General features: G+C 37.5%; 1 protein-coding gene across 2 annotated transcripts in view; it reads left to right on the top strand.

Moving 5' to 3' along the window:
- The window catches only part of WDR26 (WD repeat domain 26), a 32093-nt gene that overhangs the window by 9864 nt on the left and 9856 nt on the right, over nucleotides 1-12373 (top strand). The window contains exons 6-12 of one of the 2 annotated variants that reach the window (XM_075147206.1): nucleotides 696-852; nucleotides 2593-2649; nucleotides 5608-5746; nucleotides 8863-9003; nucleotides 10351-10470; nucleotides 11232-11377; nucleotides 11910-11988. In XM_075147206.1, the coding sequence (XP_075003307.1) occupies nucleotides 696-852; nucleotides 2593-2649; nucleotides 5608-5746; nucleotides 8863-9003; nucleotides 10351-10470; nucleotides 11232-11377; nucleotides 11910-11988 (839 nt within the window). The remainder of the gene's footprint in view (nucleotides 1-695; nucleotides 853-2592; nucleotides 2650-5607; nucleotides 5747-8862; nucleotides 9004-10350; nucleotides 10471-11231; nucleotides 11378-11909; nucleotides 11989-12373) is intronic. The other variant, XM_075147207.1, reaches the window with a different exon arrangement.

Here is a 12373-nt window from a genome sequence, read left to right as displayed (position 1 = left end):
GTATGCCTTTAGGTGCCTTTACCCTTCGGTCTTTTGTATCTAAAACTTTTGCTGTCTCTGATAAACTATTTGTAATAGGAGCTCTTATTTCTTAGCTCTGCTGCATGCAGTAATAGTATAACTTGGTGATTAAATGTGTGGTTCGGGTTGGGGAGTGTTTTGTAAATGCCAGCTATACTAAGAGGTTGAAACTGAGTGTGGCCTATAATCACTGGTGATACTAGTACTGGTTTATAGTGGTCTCAGACTTTGCTATGAATTATGGTTTATCCTTTCTCTTTCTTGTGGCTGGTGTAATACTAGGTATCAGAGTTGTAAAACCTATGGTATTCTTTATTTTGATAGTGTTAATAGAGAATTCCTTAAAGGAACACAGCTGATACTGTTGTTTTATAATTTTACAGATTTTGTTAAATACTAGGTTTTAAATTAGCTTGTGTAAACGGTGCTTGTTGGCCAGGACAACATATGCTATAACTAAAATACCTTGCATACAGCTCTGCTTTCCAGAAGTTCATGCTTCTAATTCCAGATGTATAGCTGTAAATTTCATAAGCTGTGTGCACTCTTTTCCTGTAGCTTTTAAACTTTATTTACTAAGGTCTCTTCCAAAAACACTCAAATCAAGATATGCTCTTACTTGTAACTTGGTTTTGATATTTCTTTTTTTGTTTTTCTTAATAATTCTTTTAAAGCATACCTACCCCCATCAGTGATGCTTCCTCCAAGGCGTTTACAGAACCTGCTACGTCAGGCTGTGGAACTACAACGGGACCGGTGCCTATATCATAATACCAAACTAGATAGTAATCTAGATTCTGTATCGCTGCTAATAGATCATGTTTGTAGTAGGTAAGAAACCATTGCTACTTTTAAGGTGGGCAACAATATCTTTTCTGTGTCTTTTAAAATAATCTAATTCTACCTACTGTTAAAAGGAACATGAAAACTATTCTGAATTGGTTTAATAGGATTTGACTGGGAAAAGACAGTTCTCATTAAATGAGTAGTGGGGGAGGAGTAGAGAAGGTGTGTATAAGAGACACTGGTAGCTGGATATGGGGTAATGGGGTCAGACTGAAGCTTTAACATTTTAAGCAGATGGGTATGAAGAGAATATATTACTATGATAATCCTTAGCCACTTGTTTCTTGTAATTTTGGACAGCCAGTCTTGTTTCTTGTAATTTTGGACAGCCAGTCTGTTTATTCATCAACACGTGATTGCTGTGTTTTTTCACTGAAGCATCACTAGTATGTTACTTATCCAGACTCTGTCTTCAAACTTGCTGGAATGCAGAAAGCCTACTGAAGCATACTTCATGAAGTCAACTTTCAGCTTCAACTTTTAATAGTGGGCAGTGAGGTGCTTTTAGACACAAAGGTTAAAACAGAGTAGAAATGTGCAATAGACATTTCTGTTTTACATAATATATAATATGAATGATATAAAGAACTATTTTCTCAGATTTGTAAGGTAGTAAGAATTGAACGTCTCTTATACCTACGTATTAGCTCTTAAGACTATTTGGGTAACTTTTTTAACAAAACCAATGCTACTTCTGAATCTTCAAAATGCCATACTCTAGTAGACATCAAGCAGGAAGATGTTTGTTTGTAACAAATGGCTGACTTGAGTGGTTTTTCTTCATCCTGCAGAACTTGGCTAAGGACCTAAAAACTCAGTGTAGCTTTTATGGAAAGCCGCTGTGCATGGTGTGATAAGGGAATGAGGGCTAGGACACCTAGAAAATCAGGGCTGTATATGATACCCTTATATGTTTGTTCATGTAGCAGGCCAACGTTTGGGCTTACAGGGGAATTTTTTTCATGTTAAGGTTAGCTCATCTGAGGAAGTGAAGTACTGATAAACTTGCTTATTAGAAGCTTTCTGAACTCAGCTGCTTTGACTTATGTTCTTGGGTTACTTGAAATCTCTTTTTAAAGATGCAGATTTCCATAGTGCTTCACTGTAGCCATCTTAAGGTTTTAAAATTAATATCCTTGGCACTTCATGTATTCAAGTAACTTTTTTAGACTATTGTATAGCTTGCAGTTTTGCTACATCACATTGTTGCAGCAGTTTTGTGTGTGTGCGGACATTTGACTGTTCCCCACTTTAAGAACTATTGGAAATGATCAGATACTGGAATTGTGGCTTCCTTACTTCAGAAGTGAGTCTTAAAATCAGACTAACGGAAAGAGATTTAATTTTAGTCTTTCTACAAGTCCATAAATAACATTGGGTGTTCTGTAGGGGTTTGATGTGATTGATTAAACCCCAAAGAGCATTCAAGCCAACTGTAAAGAGCATGGTTTACTGAAGTTGGACTAGCTAGAGCCGGATGTAAAAGATACTATATGCAACAAATCAGGACTTGAATTTCACCCATCTGAATCTATTTGCTGACATAAGTTGGCCATAGTTGGTTTTGGTTTGTTTTTTTTTTCATCTAATGTGGTACTTCCTAAGCTTGCATATTTGGTATGTATACATACATACTCATGACTACTTTAATTCCGTAAAAAGCCACTTCAAAATAAAGGCTTCCATTCTGTCCTCAACTCAACCTATTGTACCTACCTATTGCAGGGGTCTGAGATCAGTATGTGGTGCGCTGTACATGCTGCCATGCTTGGGCATAATGAGGTGAGTTAAAGACAGTGGAAGCCAAATTTTGATTAAACTGACAGAAGTAACAGTAGTCTAATAGCTTAGACAATTTAAGTTCTGTACTACTTACATGATAGAACACTGACAACTTTCCCTTTTTTAGTTGGAACTAATCTGTTTTGGACTTCTGGCAATATCTTGATCAAGCATGCTTGAATTGCACTAATAGGTAAAATGTTTAACTAAAACTTAATCACTTCATAAGAGTGGGAGATAAGAGGGAGAAACTGCTGGGAGTGAACGTGAGGGATTTAATCTTATTGTGCCTGAGATTTTGATAATAGAGAATTGATGTTCTTGGGGGTGGTCATTTTTGGTTTTGAGAACCTTCAGCCTTATTGGGCGTTTTGGTTTTTTTTCTGGTTTTTTTTTTTTTTTTCCTTCTGCCCCGGAATTCTCTCATCTTGCTTTCATGCAAATAAACTTTAGTCTGAGTTTACAAACAAACAGTGAAGCCCAAATGAGGGGTGAATGCTGCTGCTTTTTAGGTACTAGTTTAATGTAGCATTTTTGAAAAAGAACCATTGTGGAAATTGAGGAATAAATCTTCCATTATACGTACAGGGAATAAAAAAAGTAGCTGTCTGGTGTTTTGTTTAGAATTTTGAACTTCTGTAAATACAACAACAGAGAACTTTGTTAGATGCTTTATTTCAGTATGTGAACAACATGATTCAGGTGTGTTGTGCTGAACAGAACAATTTGTAATGAAACACTTCAAAACAGGAAAAAAAAGAAAAACCTGTGGGCTACAATAATATCTGATTACCAAAACCAGAAACTGTTAGATAACTGGTTTTGGTTTCTTGTTTTGAGACTGCTGCTATTTCCTTCTGCAGAAGGGTTATTTAATGTATGCTTTGCTATCTGTGAAGTCAAGCTTGCTGGATTGTATGTTTCATTAGTTAAGTGACGAGAACTTTTTGTGAGAGCGCTCTGATCTGACTGGATTGTGAATAGCATAGTTCAGTTATGGGATGTGTCTGCAGCAGCTATATCAGCTGTGCCTATTACCCTTTTTAGGAACCTAAAGGCCACCTTACTGTGAAAATTGTGTATTCCAGCATTTTACTGCTTGCTTTTCATGTCTACAAAACCTTGGCTGCTTTTCTTAAGCTTTAAAATACAAGCGCTATTGTTCTATAGAGTATTTTTTTAATGAAATACGCTGAAAAGGCTTTCCTGGGACACAGTGTGCCCCTTGTACTTTGTATGAGTTATGGATAAAGACTCTTTCACTTTCTAGAGTAAATTGCTGCTCTGAGGAAAAACATTAACTTATTACAATATGGCTAAATAATAATGAAACGCTCTTCCTGTAGGTGCACATATCTGTGTAAGGGCTTGCCTACCTCCCTCTAGACTTCAAGGAAAACAAAGTCTTCTTTCATGGGTGGGGCTTTTTACCTTAGGCTCAGTGTTGTTCCAGTGGCAACTAGACAGCTCCTGGTCAGCTTAAAGCAGGAGCAGAACAGACTTGTGTTTCTCTATAAACGAGTAAGTAGACATACCCAAGGAAGCCAACTACAGATATGTATATGTACGTTTTGTTTATCATGCTCTACCATAAGACAGGAAATAAGGGATATATGGTTGTTTAGTGCTGCTCTTAGTCTTTAAGCATGGACTAGGAAGCATCTTCTAGTAAAAGAAAATGGATTGAGGGGATATAGACACTGTATTAAGCAGAACTTTTTCTAGCTTCTGGTAAGAAGTAGTTTTTCAGGTGTCTGTCAGCCTGGCTACCACCAAACTATATTTTTAAACACAAATTTAAAGGAAGTAGTTTGGGTTTTTTAAGGCCAGTTTTTCTCCAGTGATAAGTACAACTGTACATTCACAGAGACTGTTGTTGTTACACTGTACTGTTGTGTCCCATTAGAGTTGTCTTGCCGTGTTGCACTGAGCACCATAAAAACTCAACATAAGACTAAACCACTTCAGGATCCCTGCAGTTCAAGAAAAAATATCTGTGGTTAGAGACTGCCTTTTCGTGCATCTGAACAATGAACTTGTAGTTAACTGCAGTATTACTTACAAAAGCAGTCATCTGCTGTAAAAGCCTACACTTATTTTAGCTTAGCTCTCTAATTCTTATACAGTGGGCAAGCTGTAAATAAAATAAAACTTGTCTCCAGTTCTTACCTAACTTAATATTTTGACTGTTAGCTTTTCCTTGGTGTGTAACTAGAAGATTAAATATTAGCTCTAGAGAAATGTTTGACTCTTCTCCTTCAGTAGTTTATCATATAAAATTGTGTTTGATAAACACTTAATGTTCTACAAAATAACATAGATTTTGTGAGGGGAAAACAGATCAAGTTGAAAGCTCGTAATGGTATGTTAATTATGCTTAGCTATTGTATGTGATACTCTGCAAAGAAAGTGAAAAATGGCACAAAATGAAGGCAAAGAAACACTTATTGCAAGATCACATTCAAGAAAGAAACAAGACTCTTCTTTTACTCAACTTTTATGTAAGAATCACATGTAAAGATTTGGCAAGATACAGCGAAGTGAGTTGGATACTTACAAAAAAACTCACATGTAAATAAAACATTGCATATAGGTTTCAAAGAGGTTTGGACTCCAGTATTTTCTGTACATCATAGAAGTATGTAGTAATAAGCTGTTACACCCCTAATGAGGTCAGTTTTATTCCAAGTTATATGAAAGCATAACAAACTATGTGAGTGGAATAAGAATAGTTCTAAGTTCTTACAATTAGTTACGCTCACTTGCTGGTGTTAGCTTTTTACCAGGTAAGACATTTCATTCTGTACTTATTTGAAGCAGCTGTTAATAGACGAATTTTCTAAGATGTCTGGTCTTGTATTTAAATAAGTTTTTGTTTTAGTTTTTACTAGGTCGATTTAAAAAAAATCTCTTACTGCTTTCTTACTAATCTGTGAATACATCCCTTTCTTTTCCCAGGAAACAGTTTCCATGCTATACACAGCAGATACTAACGGAGCACTGTAATGAAGTGTGGTTCTGTAAATTCTCCAATGACGGCACTAAACTAGCAACAGGATCTAAGGACACAACTGTTATTATATGGCAGGTTGATCCAGTAAGTGTGCAACATGCGTTAAAATGTGTATGACTTGTCTTTCCCTTCCCTCTCCACTTTCTCTTGCTGGGATGGTTTGATTTTTGTAGGACAGGCTAACAGGTACTGTAGCCTGCCGACTGGGGTATTTCTCTGGGATGTAAAAGGCTGAAGATCACGGTCAGTGTAAGTTAGTGAAGAAGGACACTTGAAAACCTGATACATGAGTGTAACCCTTGAACTGTTGGCCCCTGAACTAACAGCAAGTGCTATGGATTTTTCAGGAATAGAACCACTGTGGTTTGTTTGTTACTGGAGCCAGTGTGCTCTAGGCCAAGAGATGCATAGCAGCATAAGATGACTTCTGTTATTTATTTAGGAAATTATCTGTGGTTTTTTTTTTTTAACAGAATAATTCTAAGTAAATTAAGGATCAAATGGTTTTGCTGACTTCTCACTTGATTGTAGAGGCACATCTTCCTTTTATATTGATGGGGTTTAATACCCGACATCTTGATTAGCACATTTTATAGTGAATTGTTAGCTAATAACTGGTTAATCAAACCAATTAAATGTTTTTGAGTGTTTTAGGCTAACCCTTTTGGCCAAGGGTTGCTAAAGGAACAAAATCTCGAATAAATAGTTAGTGGGAAAGCAGCTTTGTAGAGTTTTATCTCCTATATTTGAGTACTTAAAAAAAAAAAAAAATTGAAACCCTTTCAAGGAGGTGGATGCCTAAATAACATTAGGCCACATAACTTGAATGGTTCACTTTCATATTTGCCAGAGCATGCTTCTCACATTTCCTGTAGCAGTTGACAATGTGTTTTCAACCATAAGTTTAATCAGGTTTTCAAGGCTTTAGGTATTTAGAATTACTCTAATCTGTATATAAAAACTACAGGGAAACATCCATCCAACTCTGGGCAAGTGATGGGAGAACACTGTTTTAAGTGAACAGTATTCTTTTTCCACGCACACTTCACACTTTCCACACACATTCTCACGTGTGTGAGAATCCTTCATTTCTCCCTGTCTAAGACCCAGCTGCATGTCTAAGCTGTCTTAACTTATGCTTCTGTTTTCATTTTCATTTGTTCATTTCAAAGTTCTTGCACAGACTCAGCAGCGTTAAATAATGTCTTGAGTGAACTAGGTTTGTGTGTGGAATGCATTATTTGACTGTTACTAAGTGTGGCAGAATCTCTAGAGCACAAAGGATAAGCACAGTAGGCGCATCATCTTGCCTGGCATGCATCATCTTTGATGGAGCTCTCCTTTAACTTGTTCCTTACAGAAACCTTCTTTTTTTCTGCACACGCTAAAAACTGTTGACAGGTTTTTGGCTTTTCAGCCAAGGAGCTAAACTACTGCAGACTTAAGTTGATACCTGAGTAGTTGTTTCTTCTACATAATAAAAATCTGGGAAGTTACATGTAAGGGATAGAAGTGCTGAGATTTCTTTTGGTGGTGGGTGGGAAGCAGATTGACTAAATCTCGGGACATTTTCCTGAAATACCATCGACTGCTGTTTTAGAGCAAAACATGGTAGCAATTTTACTATATTTGGAGAGAAGCAGAGAGATAGTAACAGCCACAAAGTCCTATCATTAGAAGAGGAATATCCTATGTATCTTGCTCCTCGTGAGTCTCAAATGTGATGCAGAAGTGACAGGCTACTTTAATCCTGATGTAAAAAGAAATACATCAGTTGCAGGCAAGCTCCAGGATGTGAGATAATGTCAGACATGATTCACTTTCCTTGCCGATCAGTTTAGCTACGGACACAGCAGTGTCTAATGCAGACTAGGAATAATAAATAGAATGGAAGAGAGACCTTGAGGAGGTCCATTTGTTTGCCCCTCTTTCTCTGCGCTTTGAAGATTATTCTTAGCCCATTTTCTTTTGAGGAATTTAGTTTTTCTAGCCATCAGAACTATCAAAGCTGCAGGCTGGCTGAGAGTCACCAAATCCCTTGCAGCTGATCCCAGGAAACAGTCCTTTGTGTCACTCGGTTCCTCTGTTGACCACATTCTTTAGAATCAAGAGGTGCTCTGCTGATTAATACTAAAACAAAAGAAAGAGAAGGGACAATTTGAGAAATCAAGCTGGATTTTCAAATGAGTCACTCCTTTTGAAGAGAAGTAGGAGGTATAAACGTTCCCTATGCAGGGGAAAAAAAAGGGGGGGGGGCAGGAGGAAAATCCATTTGCCCTTTTCCAAGAGGCTTCACAAAAATCATTGTCAACAGTTTAACAAGCTCGGTTCTACTTTCTGTAGATGCATGTTATTGTCAAGTGCTATTTGAATTGTATTGAAGCATGTTTCTGTATGTAGGAAGCCAGTGGATGGCTGTTTCACAGTATCTAGCTGTACTATTTATTTTGATAAGCTGCTTGAAAGTCAAGTTCCTCTGACAAGGCAGCAGTAGAACAGTTGTAGCATAAAGGTGATACAAGATACTCTGCGTGAGCGAAGTATGCTTCATTCACTAAATCTGGCAGGAAAGATGCAACAGCTTGCTGTAGGCAACACTTCTGAAATAAGAACACCTCTCAAGGAAGCTTTTAAAAATATCTTTCTGTAAAACTTCTTTCTTGAGCAGCACACACAAGATACGCTCAAGTTTATAGAAGCATTGGCACTTGGAGGTTTTTCTTTCTTAGCGTACATGAAGGTTTTGGTTCTCTGTTTAACCATAACAGGCTTCCAGCATGTCTTTACTTTTAAGAAAGTAACTTAATTCTGTAAAATATGGATAATAGTATTTTTGGGTACCAGTAGATGTAGACAGACTTGACACTACAGAAATCTTCTATATTAAAGCAAGTGTAATGTGATGTACAACTCTGTACGCAACAGTATTTTGTGAGTTCCACATTCGGGATCACAGAAGATTAGAACAAAAATACCTACAAGTGTTCTTGTTTTGCACGTTGAAACTTAGAAGCTTTCATTTTATGGTCCTACTCTGTAAACCAGGAATTGCTTTTCCAGTAAGAACCTATTCATATGTCTTGTAAAATACAGGTGCAAAGTTGCATATAGCAAACTTGCCATGCTGTACTTGGACACACTGTATATGTGAAATCTAGGAATTCATTTGCATTGTCTCAACAGAATCTCTCTTGTTTCAGGATACTCACCAGCTAAAACTACTTAAGACGTTAGAAGGTCATGCGTATGGTGTCTCTTATATTGCCTGGAGTCCAGATGACAACTATCTTGTTGCCTGTGGCCCAGATGATTGTTCTGAGCTTTGGCTCTGGAATGTACAAGTAAGTGGTGACTAAGAGTAAAAAAAAAAAAACTTCGTGGTCAGCCTACTGCTTTTGTTTCAATATCTAAATACATTAAGCGTGAAAGAAGTCATTTCTACAAACTTGTTATGCAAAGGTGTGAGTGTAAAGAAGAGACGCTGATCTCCCTGCACCCCCCTCAATTTGAAAAAATGACTACTACAAATTCTGTACTTGGTTTGTACAGAACTGAAATTAGAGTTCAAGTCTAAGTGCCTGGGACTGCAGCAATTCTAGTGTATCTGGTTACTGATCATTTCTGAGAAGGGATGGCATAAATCCATAGGACCTTAGAGAGCTACTTAAGAGAAGAACAGTAGATTAATCAAGAGAAACAGAGGGCAGAATTGCATCTAAGGGCAGCAATTGCTCACTGAAGATTTTAACAAGTAGCAAAAGTAAAAGATATAAGCAATTTTTACTTTGTGTAACCCAATCATGTTAGTGGAAGATCCACAGAGGCTTAAACTTACGATTTCAGATCTTCATCTTTCAATCAGACACTAGGGCATTTTGCCATTTCCTCCATGAATTTGAAAATCCTTTTCTGCTGTTGATTTTTATGGGCACTTGAGTTGATACAAAAGCTTCCCCTGCCTCAGCTGTGGGCTGTATAGTCTTTCTTGTGCTGCCTTGGACTCTGAACTAATTTAGTTTCCTAAAACAAAAATGTTCCCTTTTTTCACCCTTGGAATACTTTTCTTCTGTTTAATTGACTAAATTGGCTCAGTGAAGAGCACTAGAGCTGGCACAAGGGAATAGAGAGAAGCCCTTGCTGTTTTGACAATGGTAAGCCACTTATTGGCACTCCGTCTTGCGAAACCAGTAGCATTATAAGCTAGGGCTGAAAGCTAAATTTTGGCATGGAGCGCTCCAACTCAGGGAGGAAAAAGTTGTAAGTACTCTGATACTTCCAACCTTTTACTAAAATGTATTTTGTCATCTCTTTTCTTTTAGTCTCTTCCAGCCTTTACTTTCCATGTTTGGTTTTTTTTTATTTCATATTGCTTTTCTCTCTTACGTGTTCTTCCATCTTCTTTTAATTCCTCTCTTTGCTCATAATCTTCCAGTTGTCTGACACACCAACTAGTCCATCCCTCTTGATTTGAGGGACAAGAGAAATTGTCCCAAATCAAGTCCAGGGTCACTGGAGATGCTGCAGTAGTTCTGCCTCTTTATTGCATTATTCATAGGTTTGTGTTGCTTTTTAATAAACGTGTTGAAATATATGCACTTGCAAACTCTATGCATGTCAGATAAAATTATCGATGTCTTTTTGGGAAAGGGTTCTGGTATAAGGCCTTGCTGCCTTTGTTCATTTTCCAGACTGGGGAGCTGAGGACAAAGATGAGCCAATCTCATGAAGACAGTTTAACAAGCGTGGCCTGGAATCCTGATGGGAAGCGTTTTGTAACAGGAGGTCAACGTGGACAGTTCTATCAGTGTGTAAGTTCTCTGCATCTGTCGCATTGAAAACAAAGCAAGAAATGGAAGTTTTGTCACAGTCAAATCTGAGGTTCATGTTTTTTCATGCGTGCGTCCACTAAAATTTCTGATCCTTTGTAATTCAAAGAAGCAATACATTAATGCTAGTATTTCAGCAGCACTTCTGTATGTAGCAGTTAGAAGGGTTCAAGCATCTTTTGTCTTCCTAAAGAAGGATTTGTGGGCTGGGAATTTTTTTCTTAGCTGCTCTGGAAAATGCACTAATAAAAAGTAGTGCCTTTGTCCACAAATGTTGTTTATTCCACAGAATTTTGACTATGTCTGTCTTTGTTTTTGCATGCTGTCTTTGCTTAGTGTAAACAGAAATTTGAAACCCTCGTTACTTGACTAGTGTTGATTTTGGGTGGTGGTCCAGAGTCTTACCCTACCCTTGATTATTTGTTATCTGAATTGGTGCCCAGAATAATAGTGCAGTATGCAAACCTCACTCACTGTAAAGGTGAGCTCTGTGACGTGATGTAGATTGCATGTGTCACGCACGAGAAAATAAGTGACGAAAGGGATTCTAAGCTCTCCAGGACAGACACCTACACAAGCTCTCAGTTAAGACAACCAAGTCCTAATTCATTAAGTCCTCTCTTTTACAGGGTAAGATTGCTTTCTGTAACAATTGTCTGAACAGAAGGTGAAAAAGATACTTGTGTCACGGCTCCTCAGAAATCTGAGACTAACAGTTCAATTTTTTTTTTTCTTTTGATCAGGATTTAGATGGTAATCTCCTTGACTCCTGGGAAGGGGTGAGAGTACAATGCCTTTGGTGCTTGAGTGATGGGAAAACTGTTCTAGCATCGGACACACACCAGCGAATTCGGGGTTATAACTTTGAGGATCTTACAGACAGGAACATGTAACTACCTCTTTCTTTGGTTTTGAATTCCTGGCTCTTGGTGTCAGAAGAAATTTGAGGAAGGGTTTGTGGGGCAGGATGGGAAATAAGTTGATTAAAATGCTCTCAGTATTAAAAGAAGAGGAGAATAACATGGGACAAGAATTATTGAGTTCCAGTTGCAGCAAGAAGCATTAGATCAAGTATTAGAAATGACTACTTAAGCACTGGAGTAGGTTTCTTGTGGATGTTTTGACGTCTCTCTCATCGAGAGTTGTTGTCCTCTCAATTCCTGGCATATTTTAGTAAATCCCACCTTAAAGTTAGGAGTTGGATTTGAGGTCTGAAGTCCCTTTTGGTCTTCAGATTTGTCATACGTATAAGCAAACAATTGCAGATCTGGCTTGTACTGACATAGAGACATACCTAATTTCAAATTCAGAACTGTCTTTCCCTGATAATATTACAGAGACAGGACATGTCTTTTTGTCTTGGTATTGCATCATTGTTTCGTTAAGTGTAGTGTTAACACTGATGTGCCTTATCATTTCAGAGTACAAGAAGATCACCCTATTATGTCGTTTACTATTTCAAAAAATGGCCGTTTAGCTTTGTTAAATGTAGCAACTCAGGTGAGTTGGTGATGATAAATGGAAATGCAAATAAATCTGCTTGCAACTGCTACCTCTTTTTAAATATTTTGATGTGGATTGGAATGTTTGATATTAACCAGTTGTATTTCATGTAATATGAAGGCCTTAATATTCATAAATATAACACGGCATTCTCTGACAAGAAGGCAGTCTTATTCTTGAGACTGACTTTATTTTTTTGACTGATTTGTAGCCAAGGGTTTCATACTAGGAAATACGTACTATTAAATGTTAATGTTTGGCTATAGCATTGAGAAGCCAGGTACAGCAAGAATTGTGGCAAGTTGACATGTTTGGGGGCGTGAGAATTAGATTTTATTTATTTATTTCTACTTTTGGAACCTTGGGTAAGAATAGGAGCTTT

This window comes from Calonectris borealis, chromosome 3 (genome assembly GCF_964195595.1).
Source record: "Calonectris borealis chromosome 3, bCalBor7.hap1.2, whole genome shotgun sequence".
Taxonomy (NCBI): Eukaryota; Metazoa; Chordata; class Aves; order Procellariiformes; family Procellariidae; genus Calonectris; species Calonectris borealis.
This window is presented reverse-complemented; position numbering and strand designations above follow the sequence as displayed.